This window comes from Heterocephalus glaber, unplaced genomic scaffold (genome assembly GCF_053883595.1).
Source record: "Heterocephalus glaber isolate CG9 unplaced genomic scaffold, H.glaber_assembly_v1.0 deba00001608, whole genome shotgun sequence".
In the NCBI taxonomy this organism is placed as follows: domain Eukaryota; kingdom Metazoa; phylum Chordata; class Mammalia; order Rodentia; family Bathyergidae; genus Heterocephalus; species Heterocephalus glaber.
Window position 1 is genome coordinate 3,615,402 of NW_028258379.1, and position 19,541 is coordinate 3,634,942.

The 19,541-nt window shown below is 34.8% G+C and overlaps 1 protein-coding gene across 1 annotated transcript in view; it reads right to left on the reverse strand.

Annotated features, from left to right (window-relative positions):
* Nucleotides 1-262: 262 nt before the first annotated feature.
* The window catches only part of Kcnh5 (potassium voltage-gated channel subfamily H member 5), a 393,245-nt gene continuing 373,966 nt past the window's right edge, over nt 263-19,541 (reverse strand). The window contains exon 11 of the mRNA XM_004837427.3: nt 263-18,814. Coding sequence (XP_004837484.1) covers nt 17,867-18,814 — 948 coding nt within the window. The 3' untranslated portion in view covers nt 263-17,866. The remainder of the gene's footprint in view (nt 18,815-19,541) is intronic.

A 19,541-nucleotide genomic window follows, 5' to 3' on the forward strand; every position in this document is an offset into this window, starting at 1 on the left:
CTGATATCAGAAAATGGAAAGACATACCTTGCTCCTGGGTAGGAAGGATCAACATAGTGAAAATGGCCATACTTCCAAAACTGCTATATAGATTCAATGCAATCCCAATTGAAATCTCAGCAGCATACTTCATGGACCTTGAGAAAACAATCCAAAAATTCATTTGGAACAAGAAGAAACCCAGAATAGCAAAAGCAATTCTAGGTAACAGAGACATGGCAGGGGGTATCACAATCCCCAACCTGCAACTATACTACAAAGCTACTGTGATCAAAACAGCATGGTACTGGCAAAGAAACAGACCTGAGGACCAGTGGAACAGATTAGAAGATGCAGATACAACGCCAGACATACTCAGCCACCTCATCTTTGACAAAGGAGCCAAACACCCTCACTGGAGGAAAGATAACCTCTTTAATAAATGGTACTGGAGAAACTGGGTTTCAACTTGCCCAATTCTAAAACTAGACCTATACCTCTTACCATGCACTCAACTAAAATCAAAATGGATTAAAGATCTAAACAGTAAAACAGAAACACTGAACTGACTGGAACAGAGTTTAGGTAGAACTCTTAAAGACATTGGTGTAGGAAAAGATTTTATGAACAAAACCTCAGTTGCCCATGAACTAGCACAAACAATCAACAAGTGGGATCTCTTCTTACTTAAAAGCTTCTGCACAGCAAGAGACACCACCAGCAGTGTGAAGGGACAACCCACAATGTGGGAAAAAATTTTCACCTGCTCTTCCTCAGACAAAGGTCTACTATCTTGAATCTATAAAGAACTTTAAAAAATCAGACCTCCCAAATTTAAAGACCCAATCCAAAAATGAGCATCTGACATGAACAGACATTTCTCAGACAAAGAAGTAGAAATAGCAAATAAACATATGAAAAAATGTTCAACATCACTGGTCATTCGAGAGATGCAAGTGAAAACAACACTGAGATTTCACCTCACACCAGAAAGAATGGCTGCTATCAAGAAATCAACCAATAACAAATGCTGGCAGGGTTGTGGTCAAAGAGGAACACTGCTCCACTGCTGGTGGGAGTGTAGACTGATGCAACCACTGTGGAAATCAGAATGGGGATACCTCAAAGAACTAGGACTGGAAGTTCCGTTTGACCCAGCTATTCCCCTGCTGGGTATCTTCCCCAAAGAATTAAAAGAATCATACCACGGTGATTTATGTGCACCCATGTTCATAGCAGCACAGTTTTTAATAGCTAAAGCTTGGAAGCAGCCCAAGTGCCCATCAACTGGAGACTGGATAAAGAAAATGTGGGGTTTTTTAATAAAATGGAGTACTACTCAGCCATAAAAAATGAGAAATTAGAGACATTTATTGCTAAATGGATGCACAATGAGGCAATACTCTAATGTGAAATAAATAGGACACACGTGTAAATACCGAATAGTTCCTCTAGTGTGAGAAACTGAAAGTGTAAATAAGGACTAAAATGTATAATAGATAATGTGAAATAGGAAGAAAAGGGACAAAGGGGAAGGGGAAGGTTGAGGGGTAAGGGAAAATAAAGCAGGTAGTGGAATTAATATGAGAAAATGAAAAAATGGGAACAAAGTCTTTGTAAATAGCAAGGGATGGAGGGGTTTGAAGGGAGGGCAGGGGAATGGGGAAAAAATAAGAGCCAAAGAGATTATGTAAAGGTGCCGATTTCCAATGATGAATGTCATTATATTGTACACCTAAAATGTACTAATAAAAGGATATACAGTTTAAAAAAAAATACCCTTTTTCACAAAGAAATGACGGTAGTAGCTGAGTAGTTGGGATTATTTATTGAAAGCTTACTTCACTCATGTGAATGGGAAGTATGTGTGTGTGTATGTGTGTGTAATTATGTAGGAACCATCACATTCAGGCAGATTCACAATGATAGTAGCAATGGAGACATGGACATGAGCAGGTTTCTCAATGAGGTTTTGCACTGCAAATATTCCTTCTAAAGACTATGTAAGGAATTAATCAGACCTGTGCACAAGTGAAAAGGGAGACATGACAAGCCAAGGCAAGAATTTGGCCACAATTAAGCCATGGAGTCTCTCTTTTGAAATGACTGTAATGAGCTCAGAGAAGACAGTTTGCCCACATTTATTAGAGTCCTACAATTTAAGCTGTAACTGACTGAATACTATCATAAAAGGCTGATTTGTAACTTGAGGGAAACTTATAAGAGTCATTTGACTGTTGAGCAAATTATTCTAAAATAAAAGTTAAGAACATATCCATTTTTTTAACTTACAAACTTCACATGAAAGAATCTAGTATAAATATAGGAATTCTTAACTATGAAATGCAAAAGATAAAACTATTCTGGAAGGGTTATGCTGAACTGGAAGTTACAGCTCTGGATTGTGAGGCACAAAGATACTAAGGCAGCACATGAAATTCAAGGACCTGTAGTGCACATTCTCAGGTAGCTGGGTTTTATGATGTCTCATTTATCTTGAACTCAAAGTGAAACCGTAGTAGTAGGTAGATCCTTCCTGCTTGAGTTTGTTGTGTTTGTGCTTTTCAAATCAGAAATGCATTTTAATTGTAGCAAATGTGCTGGCTACTGTGCATATTTCTAGACACAGAGGGGAGGTATGAAGGAAGAAGAAAACAGGATCATTTCCTTTAAGACTCTTGTATTTACACTACCAGAGTGTCTGACACTGACTGACTTCAGGGCTCCTTGTGGGGCTTTGTTACATAGGCCATTATGCAATGACAAAATCAAGGTGATACTGTAATTGAAATACTCTCTCTAGGTAGAACATTCATGAAGGTCTATCTTGGTATTTTGATATCATAGGAACCTCAGCACAAGGCAAATCCTGAAATTCTGTATTCAGATAATTTTCAGCAAAAAATAATTTTAACATTTATTTTATTTCTGTAAGTGTTGACATTAAAAACTAGGTATCTAATGAAAGTCTGAGGATCACAGTGAAGCAAATAAAAACTTGATTTGGGAGTCAGATATCTGAATTGGAAAACTTTTTCTGATACTTTGTAGCTATATGAGGTTAAGAAAGGACGATAATCACCCAGAGCATTATACGGGAGCATTATACGTGGCACTGTATGGAGCACTGAAAGTATCTAGGACTCATCTGACAAATAGTGGCTAATTCTATTCACCTATCTATCCATCTAAGCAACCATCCATAAATACAAAACATACATAAAAAATCTTGGTTCTAGATCAAAGTCAATTCAATAAAACAATAAAAGAACAAAAATCACAATAGATACAGTTCTGGGAAAGACAGCCCATGGGGTGTCAAAGATAGGCAGTTCTCATGAAGCTGCAGGTATTGAAGTGTGATTCTTGAGTTTTGTTAGGGATAAGCACCTCAAATTGTCAACTCAGATTATACCCTTACTTGGACCTAAATAATTCAGGTCAGAGTCCTAAATTAACACAGCATCTAGTGATCTGGCTAGTGCTGTAGGATGAACTTTGAGAATTTGTTGCATTTCTTTGCATTTTAATCAGAGCAAACCCCAACAATATCCCAATCCAAGTCTGTGAAACAGCTTGATATTGACAACTCTGAACATGAAAAAGTTAAGTAGATTGCTCTATAGAGAATTTGCACTTAACTTTCAGATTAATGAAATTAGAGCTATATGTTTGTATAACTCATATATTAATGGGATTTTAAAAAGTATTTATTTCCTTCAGTGTGGTAGAGAAAGAGAGAGCATGCAGTGTTTGTGTTTGCCTTTGTTGTTGATGGGGAAAGAAAAGTTCTCAGGTTTTTGTCTGAACAAACTTTGAACTTGTCCAATTCTCTATATATTTAGGTGACAAAATTTGGAACTTCACTAGAAGCTGGGTGTCAGTGTGTTACTAATATTTATGGTCCCTTCTCCATAAGTTCTGGAATCTACTCTTGAATACTGTGAAAAACAACGACAAATAGAGAGAATATCAAGCTTTGTATAACCCACTGTATTTTTCAAAGCACTTTCACTGCTACTACCTTACTGGATCTGTCCCCAACCTATTTTATGTTATACAAAAAAATAGACACTAGCAGAGAAAAGATGAAGAGAGAGGCACTTGGTGGGTCCGTGAGCATGGAAGTTTTTTATTTGCTGCTGACGTCCTGAAAGGCAAAACTGCTCCCCTCCCTTCCTGTCAGGAGGTTATGGTGATTGTTGGATAACTTACTTTAGTCCTCCTTTTTCTCCTCTGTCAGGCAGGGAGCCACAGAGCTAGCATCTCAGCAGCACCTGCTGAGCGTTTCTTTATCTGGTCCTGCTTACAGCAGAGTGGAAAACTACAGAGAAGAAGAAAGAGCATAATCTTGCAGCAATGAGACACCCAGGGCTCTGAAAATCTGCCTTCCCTTCATTCTCAAATGCCTAAGATTTGGGGCAGGGTGTTATATTAGTCACTTTCCAATCACTGGGACAAAATATCCAACACTTGCAACCTAAAAGAGGAAAGGTTTATTTTGGCTCACAGGTTTAGTGGATTCAGTCCATGCTTGGCTGGCTCCAAGGCAGAGACAACATGGCAGAAGGACATGGTAGAGGAATGCTGCTCAACCCATGGCAGGTAGCAGAGAGAGAAGAATGGAGGAGGGGGAGAACAAGAACACCCTTTCAAGTCACACTCCAGTAAACAATATCCTATCAGGACCTACCTCCTCAGAGTACATTTTGGATCTAAGCCATGACAGGTGTTAAGAATAGAGAACATGGAAACTTAAAGAAGGCATGAAAGACCTAATATTTCCCTTTGTCTCTGAATCTCAGTTATTGTTGCCAGCACACCTGTCAATCAGTGAATAGCTCAAGGAGCACTAAGCATGAGGAATTTCAAGATTCAGGCTGTTGGTCTCCTACCACATCCATACTTCTAAGGTCCGCACCTTAGGCACAGCTGAATTGGATCAGTATGGTGTGCCTAGAATAAATAATACAAGGAAGTAATGCTTGCTGATGGACTGAATGATGCAAATGACAACACGCTAGCACTTCCCACCAGCCACTGACCATACTAAACACTGTTATGCATAAACTGAACACAGATACCCATTTCTCTTTCATGAGAATAGTCTTAGGGAATTTTAAGAACCAAGGAGAATGTCATCTCCCAATAAAGATACACACACACACACACACACACACACACACACACAGTGAAAGAATTAAATGTGGGAACCAGAGTACAGTGGAATTAAGCAAAACAGAAAGCTATGTTTGGTGCCTCCATACGACAAGATACCCAGAAGTTCCAGCTTCTGCTCAGTAGTGATGGGGCAGTCAACATCCAATCTTTTCTTGGTGTCCTTTAACTCTGGTCCAATATGTAGCCTTATCCAGACAGAGCAACCTGTGGGTTTAGGATTCTAAATAACGATCTTGATATTAAACAGAGAGAGCACACCTTTTGTGAGATAACTGTATCAATTTAAAACTATCCTTTCAGCAAAAACACGAGACTAATGCCATTACAGTAGCATTAGTTAAAGTGTGTGGGTGTGACACTGTGGAAAAGCCTGCGGGCATGGTTTCAGTGGAAAAAAGCACTGGACAGTGTCAACATAACCAAATTTTAATATTTGTCCTCTCCTAATTATGCATATAACTGGAGAATTATTTATCGTCTCCACTTCTTTTGTTTATTATTTCTCAATGTCCTTTCTAGCTGTAAAAAGCTGATTCTGAGTTGCTCAACTAAGGAACATCCTTATTTAATCAAATTAAAGCATACTGTGCTGATTTGCCTAGATTAAACAAAATATACCTCACAGTACAGGAAAACTGGTATTTACAATATATCACAAAGCAAAGACCTTCTTGCTTGCTGGGAACAGAAGCATGCTGACTATAATGTTGAGGGTGGAAAGGTTAAAATGTGTTTTCTTCATTTACAATTCCAGGAGAACACATCACCTGGGCAGAAGTTTCTGGGTTTTTTTTTTAATCATGGTGTGAATATTAGTAATTTTTAAAGCTATTACTACAGAACTTACAAGGAAAGCTCATAATCTGTTGTTCAGTGTATTGTGGATGTATATGCATGTATAAGAAAAAAATTACAAAACTTTTAGTTACTCTTACTTTGTGTAGAAAGTATCTGGCATTCTGATGATCTATTTAGTTGTATGTGATTATTATATCATCGATCCATGTATAATTGAGAGCTGAATGTGGAATCCTTCACTAATGCAAAGACAAAGTTTTATTTCATACAATTCATACAATCAAAATATAATTTTGGAGAACAACTAAAAAGATATGACTAACTCTTCTGAGATGTCCAAAAAAATCATCCCTTAAACTTGTATTTACTTAATTAGGGAAAATAACATAATTCTTACGTTATAGTCTTCCTAAATTATTCACCTCTTACTTTTTAATAAAAGGATTTATTGACAAAAATCACCTATAATTTTTTCAAAAAATGAGAAGTATTTGTTTGTTCCTTGTATACCTTAGAGTAAAGCCAGATGACAGGATTTTAAGAATGTTTTCCATGTTGATAGGATTTTACATGTTGAGAAACATTGCAAGAAATTTCCCTTTAAAATAAAAATTTCTCCAAAATTCTATTTAGATCTAATCATTATCATCTATGAAGTATCTTCTAATTTAAACAAATTTATGGCTGGGGCTTAAAATTTTAACTTTTGAAATGACACTATTTCATTGTTTTACTTATACCACACCCATACAATTTATCAGAGGAAAAAATGTGAAAATTTAAGATAACATCAGCAAAGCTACTAATCAAAAGGCTTTTCCCTAAACCCATTCCCTTGTATTGTTGTGTTGGGAAGCTTTTCATTAACCAAATTAAAAACAGCAATTTCCAACAAAAACCCAATTCAAGCAAGTTCCATAAAATGCACATTTTATTCCATATCATGAAAAAATATCCACATTTAAATAAAGTGTGAAAAAGTCAATCCTCCCTGATGAAATACAGTTTATTGTGCTGAAACCCAGAATTCTTTTGGGTTAGAAACTTCCACCTGCCAATTCATTTTTTAAAAATCATTATTTCTTGAGAACAAACTTTAAGTAAATTGGTAATCACCACAAACTTTCCAACTGCAATTGAATGTTGATCATAAGTATTCCAGAATTAATGCTAAAATCACAAATTTAAAATATCTTCACACAACCTCTTGGCAATCAGGTGATAAGTCAACAATACATACAAAATTTCTAATCACATGTTGCAATATCTTGGTCTAAGTAGAAAAAATGATCTGCTTAGCATGAATCAGATTTTAAAAACTGCACTCAAGTACTACTTAGCATAATGGTATTGAATATCTCACATGAAATTTTTGCATTATTTCCTTGGTCAATACATGAATCAAATATTTCCAGTAAATTAACTCTTATATGAAGAGGCAGTTTTAGGATTTTCAAATTCTCACAAATATGATTGTAGTGGCAAAAACATTTAAGAATTTGCAAAAATAAGTTACCATAGTAACATCAGTGTTATACACAGGAATTTACATTTTAGTATACAAAATGATGCAACTAGTGTAAATAAAATCACTAGAACATAGGATAAAAATAAATCTACAGTTTTCAGTATATCACAAATATGCACATTTTAACTTGTACTATGGTACTGAGCACTTCTAGAAGTCATTGTTCTTTCAATAACCCCAAAGGATGTTTCAGAGTAGAAATGATTCTAAACCATTTTCCAATTCCAGTGTGATATTATGAGAAATCTGTTCATGTAGATGTGTGTTCCCCCTTCCCTCAGATATGAGTACGTCCTAAGGTATGCAGGGGCTGCTTGGTGGCAGGTGCCAGGGAAGCCAACCCTAAGGAGATGTGAGCGGACATCATGCCTAAAACCTCTCTGATAAAGGATCGTGAGAATCACATGAAAACATTCCTACAGGGATAAAAAAAGCAATGCTTGCCACTAATTCTTCTAGAGATGAAATATGCTAAATAATCTTCATTTCAAATGAAAGTACATTTGGATTTTGTGTATGTTAACAATTCACATCTGTGACGTAAGATACCCATATTAAAGACTCACATGTACCAAACTTTTCCTAATATGGAATTAAAAATGAATGTTGTGATTTGCCATAGTTTACTAGCTAGGTACTCTTCCTGTTTGCTCAATCTTGTCCCTATCAGGAATCTCTTCCACATATTTTAATCAGAAAAGTTGGGGAGTGGATGAGGAATCCAACACAACATCAGCTCTGTCCTCAAAAATAATCTTTATATTGCTTTTGTCACGAAATCTAATTTCCCTAACTCAAGGTAGAGTCTGACCACAGAAAGAAGTGGTTAAATTTTATTTTGTCAAAGAAGATTTAGTTGAGAATTGGGATAAAACATTTGGCATTGAATTACTGAAAGCAGTTATTATGAATATTCAATCTGGTTTATTCAGGTATCTAGGTGGATATTTTGGTCTTGACTGTTCAGTCAACAGTTGATAATTAACGTTAAAAAGTGGTCAGATCCTCTTAACTTTACTCATTCAAGATGCAGCCCAACCCCCCAAGTGCTTAGGGACCTGGGATTCTAGATCAGAACTAGAAGTCCTCAACTTTTTGGTCAGTAGGACAACACTCACTTATTTTTTAAAAAGGCCCAACATTTGACAAGCTTTCAAACTGCTTCCTTATATTTCATTAAAATCTTAGGCAAGTTGATGACCATGTATTATAAAGAAACAAGCAAAAACTATGAAAAAGACACAGAAAAACCAATAACTACTATCGCCTCCCTTTTCTACCTTTCCCTCAGTTATAACTCTGGCCAACCATACTACAATTTTAATCAGCTGTTCTTTGGCCAAATACTTCAGCAAATAGTACAAGTCATGACCTCATTTAAATAAGAATGCAGTGATAATGTAGAATTGGGAATGGAAGTGAGAGTAACCATGAAAAGCTTTAGATAGTGTCACTGAGGCCCCTCATAGTTATTTCAAAGAAAGTAGGATGCCCCTTTTCATGGTTTCCTCTGGCTCTGCTATCAATAAAGTAAAAACAAGAAGTTCCAATTGAAAAGCCTAGCGTATAATGTGGTAATATGTTGCTTCTTGCCTCTGTTTTTCCTTTATTCTTTCTTTTTCTTTTTTCTTTCTGCCTTCCTGCCTTCCCTTCCTTCCTTCTTTCTTTTTTATTCATTATCTCAAGATATTTGCTTTCAACATCCCGAAGGGTAGACCACGTAAATCACATCTTAGAAATTAGCATTTTTTATTGGAAAGAATTAATTTCTCTAAAGTAAATATACATAAAATAAGATCATTAAATTTGGAAATAGGAACAGAAATTGTCATGCTAAACAGAAATAGTTCATTTGGATAATGCATTTAATAGTAGTCTGACCAAGAAGCCAACATCTGTGTAATCAATAAAAAAATCTGAATAATTTACTTACAGCTCAATGAGTCAAAAACAAAATTAAAAATAAAGTCTTTCTGGAGTCTCATCCAAATCTTAATATTAAAAATAAAAATTACAGAAAAAATTCTAAATATCTTTTGCTTTCCATAAGTATCATGCATTATCTCTTCACATTAAAATTTAACTGGAAGAAAACTATTGTTACCTGTGATTGTATGTCACATTTGCTTCTTATAATCACATTTGGTAATTTACCTCCAGTACTACCTTTCAACTACTGGAAGAACTAAAGGAAAATTCCATTGTAGAACTGGGAACTTTTTACTTATAACTGTTAAAATTTCAACCTCTGCCATTTATTTATTCTGAAATATCCTGAAGAAACCAAACATTTGCATTTGTATTATTGAGTATAAGTTTTAAAAATTATTTTGATTTAACAGGCTTTTAAAGACACAGTGACTTAAGAGACTTAGAATTAGTGTTTAAATGATATGTCCTTTACAATGTCAGTATTCTATGAAGAAATGCATTTTTTATAAGGTCTTACTGCCCGAGTTACAATCTCAGCTTCACCACTTATTAGTTATTAATTAGGAATTGCTATCCTGGACAAGTTCCTTAACTATTTCTTCACAGGATTGTTACAAGAATTAAATTTGATGATACAAATGAAGTGATTAGTATACTGAACATCGAATAAATATGAGCTTAGTTAACCTTAAGTTTAATTCCAACCCTAAGAATAAACAAGCAAAAAGTTTCTTCTCAGTCTTCTCTCAGCCTTTGTCTGCAACAATGTTCCTGATTCCCAGTCCAAAGACCCCATATCCTTGACCCTCACAAAGCATGCAGATGTATAGATCTTATCTTAAAAAATCAAGAGAAAATCTTGACATGGAATACTTAGTGGGCATTAAAACATTTTAGTTCATGCCCCTCTTCCCTATAGAACATGACTCAAAATTTTAATTAGACTGCATTTTGGCTTGTGTCTAGATGTCCCTCCAAAGCCTCATGCAGTTATAGATGGGGGTTTTTCAGAGGTGGCTGGATCTGGAACCTAAGTAGCCTGGATAAGATATAAGAGGTAGAAAGATCTGTGGTTACCCCTTTCTTGCTTTGGTACTTTCTACTCGCCATGAACTGTTTCTCCTTTGCGATGCCTGTCTTCCATGCCACTCCTTCTTGAAGCCAGCCAACTATGGACTGAAACCCCTACCAACTATAAGCCAAATAAACCTTTCCTCCCTTAACTTTGGGTGTTGGGTATTTTGTCTCAGCAACAAGAAAAGTAACTATGATACACTGTATGATCAAGTACAAATTCTAGCAGCATGTAAACAAGTATGTCAACATATGCTTATCTATTTTGTTAATTTTTCAAACACTTTCAGATTCTATCATGCAATTTAATAAATTAAATACCCTATAAATAATGAAAAAGTTACCTGCTGAACAGTATGTGGAAAGAGATGCTTTGTTTGTGTGTCTAAGTGTTCTGAGAGCTGGAAAAGGGCAAAAAAGGATATGGTGAGAGAACTACATAGAGTTTCAGCAGCCTTTGAACTTGGGTGAGAAACATTCTCTGTTCTCACCAGATGGCTGAGAATAAATTATTTTGTGTAAAATGTTTTGAAGATTAAAGTTATTAGTAATAATTAACATGGGCAGTATTTCACAAATTGATTTGTTGGATATAATTAGATATACTCATTGAATAAATTACATTGTTAATAAAGAATGTTATTTTTTTAGTATTTCTCATCCTTTAAAACGTTACGGCTCCAAACTGATTTTCACTGTAATCTTTGAAATATCATATATTTTCAAAATTATAGAAGCTATATATTAAATTCCTTTATAATGAAAACAAAATGATCACAATTGAGAATTTCATAAATACTTATTGTCATTATTTCCAACATAGAAATGGATCTAGAGGGAGGGAAAAACTGTTTTAAGTCTCTTTGTTTCAGGGGTTTGAGGAAAAAATTTTTAAAAACACTGAAATTTAAAGAAAGGATCTGTCTTAATAATAAAAGTCTATTGATTTTTTAAATGTTAAACTCATACTTTCAGGAAGAGAATTAAAAGCAAAGTCATTGTTTTTAGTATCCAGTTCTTTAGTTCTGAAAATTCCAAATGAAAATTGTTGGTAAAATCCAGGAGATGAGAAGCTGTAAATTTGGAAAAAATAAATGTATTACTTAAATAGAAAAAAAGGTGAATGCAAATGCCAAAAAGAATATAAATACTAATTAATATTAAACTTATGGGTCATTAATTTTTGCGAGTAAATGAAGCTTGAGAAAATATTGAAGATCTAAATTTCACGAGAGAGAGGTATGGAAAGCCTGACTATGCGTCTCTTTTAATAAGGGTGGGTCTGTAAGGTCATTGGCAACACTGCCTTTTTCACAGTTTACTTTTGAGGACTGAAAACCTCTCATGTAAGAACTCTTTTCTAAAAGATAACACAAATTGATACTAAAGAATTTATGCAGCGTATATAAATTGAATTTATTTCTTTTTCAAGTCCTAGGCTTGAGTTTTTAGTAATTCATATTTATTTAAATATTTAAAGATTCTGACACTGGTAAAATGCAGATTAATTCATCCTTTCCTTTTGCACAGTGATATACCACTGAAGAAAATATGCTGTAACTAAAGAAATGGGGATGTTATGATTTTTGTTTCTGTTCAATTGTCCCTTTATTGTTCCATGTCCACAAATTTTTACAGCTAACAACAGATCCAAACTTAAGCTAATTCTTCTCACTAAGAAGGCTGTACACACTTAAACAGAACAATCTATAGAAGTAACATAAAGCATTGCGCAACAGTAAAGCTAAGATAAAACAACTTTTAAAAATCTACATAAACACACGAGAGAAGACCTGATTACATCCATAAAGATTGCCAATAACCATGTTTATATCTACATGCAACTAAAACCTCCACTACGGTTACTTTTGTAGATTTGTCCCAAACGAGGATATGCAAATTCTAATTTGGAAACCCATGAGTCCATATAGCCTAACATTAGCAATCTATTTAAAACCTGAATACCTGTTTTCATCCTGATTGTGTAGCTCCATAGATTTGTTTCTCAGATTGTTTTCCCCAGAACAAGATAAGATGTATATTTTCTATAATGTCAAATTAATCTTTCTCACCTCTCTAAAGAAATAAATGTGGTGTCATGGTCTTAAGAGTTTTTGTTCTACAAACTGCTAACAACATTTAGGCTGCAAGCACAAAGTTTACACTGAGATCATGTTGATTGAAATTATTTATTTACATATGTGTAGAATACATATGTAGAACAACTGTAAGTTGTAATGCCAGGGGCATACAAGAGTGGATAACAATATAAATGTTACCAGTCATTTAGCAAATAAATAGGATTACAGTGGATAGTAAAAAGTCAAGGTCAGTGATAAGCAGTCCTCTTAAACCCCCTTTAATTCTACTTCACAAAAATATAAGGCATTTAAAAGTAATCCTTTTTTAACTTGGGCGATTATGTGCACTTTCAAAACATACCTAATTCTTGATTTGTAATAAACATTTTTCAACTCTAGTTTGATAAAAAGATTAGCAAAATCCAATGAGAGATCTACCTGTAAATATCCTTTCCAGAACACAAATTTTTTCCTTTTGTTTCTATGTGCTTGTTCTTTTCCCAAAGGTTCATAAACAACTGTAGTGATAATAGTTTGAGTGTATCCTTTAGGATACAAGGTTACCTTTTCAGAATGAACAAACTAACAAAATGAATCTTGTTTTCAAAAATAAAAAATAGTTAATTTAAACTACCAATGTTAATAATTATATAACTTTCTATATTAAAATACTATCACCTAGGACAAGATCTTATGATTTTCAAATGCTGTTCAAATGGTTTTTCCTTATTTAACTTATTTATTATTTTTTTTAGTTCAAGTTATACATTGAAAAATCAATGGGCCATCAAAAACGATTCTCTCATAATTAAAAATTTTGTTATAAGAACACTGATCCATGTGGCTCATGTATCATAATTATATTTATGCAAGAAGTTAAAGGATACTCCCTACCTTAAATACTTATAATTTGCACACTTCTACTCACAAAATTGAAAATAACTCCTGAGCAATATGATTAGGTGGACCTTTGTCTGTTGTTCTTCCTACCCTCAAAAGCTCGTCATTTTCTCCATGTTTATTTGGTTAGTATTTCTAAATTCCCAGTTAATTAACAAGTCTTACGCTCACATGCAACTGACTAATAATTACATAGCAGCCTATGCTTCTTGCCAACAACCTCTGACCAGAAACTTTTCTATAAAACCTAGAATATTTAGATAGAGAGCACATCAAGGCTGATATGCTATGAAAGAAAGAAAAGAAAAAGGCTAATTTGTCTTACTATGATTTTCATCTGAGAGAAGAATGACTTTCCATTGACCTAATAATGTCTTGATGTAAGAAGGGATCAGTTCTGATTTTATTTCAATATTCATTCAGGAAATTGAAACATTGAGCACTCTGAAAACAGTTAACTTGCCCTAAATTACCCTGCTAGATTGTGACAAAAGTACATTCAGAAATCTGACACAAAACTTACTCATCCTAGAGTGTTTTTTAAAAAATCTTTCTCCACCTGTTTTCCATAAAAACCACAATAGCAATACTCGTATATCTAATAAACAAATATTAAAGTACAACATTCACATAATTACAAAGTATTCATATTTTAGAATTATCCATGTATGATACATACATTCAAATTTACCTACATGAAATTTTGGAAAACAGACTCAGAGAAAACATCATAAAGATAAAAATGGTACAAGATAGCAGAATTCATTAGAAATAGGACAAATAATTTCACAAGTATCAGCCACTGCATACTTCAAAACAGCCACTTCTCTGCAGACTAATTTTATTAAAAGCTTTCAAAAAATTTTTTGCTTATTCAAAATTGAACATCAAATAGATCAGATCTCACATATGAACAAATCTCCTTAAATTTAAGAGAAAATGTGATTTGCATCTGGGCTCCAATTGGGTTAATTTTTTAAATGACATTTTAATTAGTTATCATCATTAATATTCCCATTGAAGTGCTGGATACTACAGGAGCAGATTATTTGTCCCAGCAGCAGTTTAAAACTCCAAACTGTCAAATCATCTGTCTTCTGATCTTTATAAAGCTGTGTGCCTTTTTCCCCTGATACTCAGGACATTTGTACTCCTATTCTTAATGTGAGACAGAATTAGTTCATAATAGAAATTTTCCACTTTAACAATGAAGTAAGAGTCTGCATTCAACCACCATGACTGAATCATTTTAAGTATCATTCATGCCAATGTGGGACACTAGGAGCTTTGCCATTGTCATCTACCCTGTGTGTTTCTGTTTACCTTTATTGCAAGCTCTTCCATCTTTTAGATCATGTTTAGTGCAATGCTGTCCTGCCTGATACAGATGGATAAAACTTGCTCATATTTCCATTTCTATTTGACTTTTGCTCTTGTGTTACAACCACCTGTCCTGGATATAGCATCTGATCTTATAGTCTAATAATAGCATAGAAAAGTATTGACGATGTATATGTTGCCTTGGAAAATGTTTAGAATTTAAATATATATATCCATTTATTCCTATTAGTACTTTGTTCAGCAGTGTAATAGTAAAAAAATGTATTCTGGATTCACCAAGAATATCTGTACAGTGTAAGAAGAAAACATGCAGTCATCTGGTCCCCCAAAGAGCTTCCACAATACACTGGTTGAAATACAGAACATGAATGCATCATGATTGCATGTATTACAGCAGGTGTCTACCCTTCATCCAAATCTGAGTAAATTCTATGAGAAGAATTGTGAAATCTGGGAACCAGAAAGACTACTCTATATACAGTGTTTGCTAAATGTGTGTGTCTCCACTGAAAAGAACAGACTGCATTCAGGACCACATCACATCATGCATGTAGAGAGCAGGGATGTCTGCAAAAGAATACTGTGAACACTGCACCCTAAATAAACAATTAACCCTTCCTGCTTATCGACAGCCCAGCATAGTTCAAAACCATTATATTCCTTACTACATATATGAATATATTTAGGTAGAGAGTGCATCACAGCTAATATTATAGGTCAACTAGGTAAGACTCTTGAGTCCCTGTCAGGACACAGCAAATATTTGCACCCCTCCTATGCAAAGGTATGAACTGCACCCTCACACCAGCCTACTGCTTCACAGTCATTCTCATATAGCTTTACATGGTTATTTCTGAAGTACATGATTAAAGTTAAGCTAACAATTTCTATACTCAGATTGTTTCACTACTCATTCCCCTTTAAAAACCTTAGCCAAACTTGACTTGAACAAACAAGGAAATGCCCTGAAATTCAACACAGATCAATAAAAGGTACCATCCTCACTATAAAAAAAAAATCCTCCAATTTCAAGACTGATTTCCATAATTACTTTATAAGCCATAATTATTTCATTCTCATATCTATGATAGGTAGATAATGTAGCATAGCATGGCAACATGGCCCCCTGAAAAGTTCCACTGTGACCAAGGGAAGCTATGTGCACAAGGAAAAGGAAAATGGAACCCACAGTACACAGTATGTTCCTAGACTCCTAGAAAGGCACAACTTCTAGGCATGTTCACAAGTTCAAATAGAAATTTTAAAATAGAATAAAGTACCATTTTGTACTTCTCCAGTCTGATTATGATAACTCATCTTTCTATTTGGGTGAGTTTGGTTGGAGATACTGAAAGACAGAAAAGCTCATAAAAATGGGTATAATAGACCAAAATATTTCATTTGAATTTGGCATCTTTTGTATGTTAATGTATATTTACAGATGATCCGATAATATACAAATTACTGCTATGTGTGTACTTTCAAGTTGATACAAACACCGACTCCCCCACTTCCAATATTCAGTGTCATTGATGCACCATTTGAAAAGTATGCCTCTCTGAACAATTTCATAAAATATACTTTAGTCAATTCTCCTGTGTTTTTAGAAATGAATGTATATTTATTCTGAATGCATATGATTGATGAGACTAACTACAGACAACACAATTCTTTGTAATTTCTTTTTTGGTTGATAATAGGCACTTTCTAAGAAGAGGATTTATTACCCAGAAGACTCTGAAACAACTCAGTCTTGACTTACCCTTTCATAAATGTATCTGCCTGAGCCACGGTAGTCTATTGTACCAACTCAGAAGAAGTTCAGCAGTAGAACTCTGTGCAAAATAAGCTTTAGAAAATCGTAACCAAAATAAAATCATGGAAAAATAATGATCTGAGTGAAGTAACTTAAAATCTCCTTCATGGTTGATTGGTTTGTTATGTTTCATGTAACAGCTCTATGAACAATAGGAATCATGTGTCAACAATCCTGTGCCTGCCTTTTCAATCTTTTAAAGTTACAGATATGCTGCAAACGTGCCTGTTTACAGTCTTTTTAAAAATTCCATATTATAACAGTTAAAATTTTGATGTGATAATTTAAATTTTTTGTATGTGTTTCTTTGCTAAGAGCCTTTCAATTCACCATTGAACAAGTTTTGGAAATACAAATGTAGAACATTCATCCCATTTGGAAAATTGGCATCTCTAACATGAATTGGTAAAAGGCCCTTATACCCTGTGGTGCAATATTTCTATAATACTATACACTATATTAAGAGTTGAATATTTATGGTATTGATAATGTCAGCTGACAAGATGGCAGCTATTCTCCAAGACAGGAGGAGTAGGGATTTCCTTACCTCAGAACTAAGGATTACTATCTAAGTATAATGTCAAAGAAGGAGAGGTATATTTGAGTGAAAATGCAATTCATGCACACAGCCCATAGCAATAAGTTCTCAATATCCCACATTGCTATCTGACATGGGCAACAAAACAGTCATTAAAATGGAGCAAACATTGCCTGTAGGGGAAAGTAACCTAACACTAAGTTACAGAAAAATATCCCAGGGAAAGAGATCAGAAAATGGTACTAACAGCTTAAAAAGCTGAATCTTCCTTGGTGTTAATCTATAATTTTAACTTAACAGAAGAGCGAAGAAATGACAGCTTGATATACTTAGCCTGAGATCAAATTTGTCATGGCAACATTGGCAGGTTGGACCCTGATTCTTCAAATATTACATTGCCTTAGATAACAAAAATCATACTTTCTTATTATACAATAGTGATTATAAATAAATGTAAAGTGTGCATGCAGTCAACTGCATAATATACAAGCAATATCTATGTTTTTAATAATCGTCTTCTTTGGCAGGCCAGAATCCAGCTGGACATGCAATATGTACATATCAAAATCCATATTGTGTTCATCGTATTGAAAGCAAGTGAAAATATATATGTATATACTGTATATACACATATATGTATATAGATGTATATACTGTTTTTAAATATATTAACAAATATATATGTATATATATATATATTAAAAGTGGATTTCATCTTTATCAGATTCAGGGGACTCAGGCCTTGAAACACTAAAAATATCCTGACATGGTATTTGGGGAGGTACTTGGAGTGGCATCTGGGATTTAGGAGAAGAGGTCTGGGGTACACTTTTTTCTGACAGTATTTTTAAAATTTCTGCCACCTGCTTTTCGAGGGCAGTCATTCTGCAGCTTAGCATCTGAATGTCCTCCTTGAGTTCATGTTTGACTTCCTGCAGTGTGGTCTGTAAGGCCTGCTCGGGGATGGGATAAAAGGGGTGCTTGGCATCAGCTTGAATGGGACTGTGCTCTAGTGGACTTCGGGCCTCACCAGCCTTATCCAAACGAAGGTCACTTTTTGTAATTCCACTGTCACAAGAATCTGTTTTCCTTAATGGGTTTTTGGTCACACTATTCTCTGAGTCACTGCCCTTGGGATCTTCTGATAAGAGCCCCATGGACTCAGCTTTTGTGACATTATTCCAGTCTTCCTTTTTCTCCTCCGGGGCTCCCATGTTGTTCTTGAGCCGCAGCCACCCTTTCCCATTTCCATTTTTCATTCTTATGGGGCTGTTGACTTTGAGACATTTCTGGTCACCACCGCCATTGGGCTTTAGCTCCATAGCATTGCGGTTGTTCGGTTTGAGGGATTCACTGGTTTTCACATAGGCCAGCGATGTCTGAATGGGAGTGATCTGTGACACAGTCACCACGCTGGTGCCAGTGATGGACGCTCCATTCTGTAAGGAGCGACTTTCTACCTGGAGCTGGTTCCTTTCAGGGTCACTCTGTGTTGAGCCCTGATTGCGCAGCTCCTTCTGCTGCTTAAACTTCTGGAAGAGCTTTCTGACTGGGTGGTCCACGGGGATGCTAAGAGTCACCTCGTTCTTCTGCCTGAGGCGCTCCTCTTCCTCCTTCTTCACATCACTGATTTTTCTGAAAATGATCTGTGGAATGGGAGAGTCAGACCGTGATTACAAAATCAGGTGAATTTATAGCATACTGGATGTGTTTTGTTTTACAAAGGAAACCCTTGAATATACAATAGAATCATTACTGAAGGGAAAAAATATCCAAATGCCGTATCTAGTATACTTAAAACCCAACATATGAACATTGACTACTTACTTAGTTCTATTTCCTCACATATCACAGGGAGATTGCAGTTGAGAAAAGTGAATAAAGGGGCTTGTGTGTGTGTGTGTGTGTGTGTGTGTGTATACCTTAAATTTTCATAGATAGATGAATAGAGGATGAATAGACAGATGAATATATATATTCCTTAAATTTTCATAGATACATAGATGAATAGAGGTACTTTGCTTCTAATAGACATATATATTCATTACATTTTTCCTTAATACATTTTTATTTTTATTTTCTCTTATATTTTCCCATGTAAATATGATTCAAAACATTTTATACCATCCTCTATTTAAGGGTCAGATAGTAAAATTTCACAATACAAAATTATTAAAATTCAGACAATTTACCAGCATAATATATGGGTTCACCGGGATATTAAGTTATTCATGTTTCTGAAGAGGCAGAATTAGAATCTGTGATTAAAAGTTTCTGGAAGGCAAATACCAGCTCAATATACAGACTTCATTTCAAACTGTTATATAATAATTAAGTTGTTTCAAAAACACATAAACTCTCATCGCTAAAATA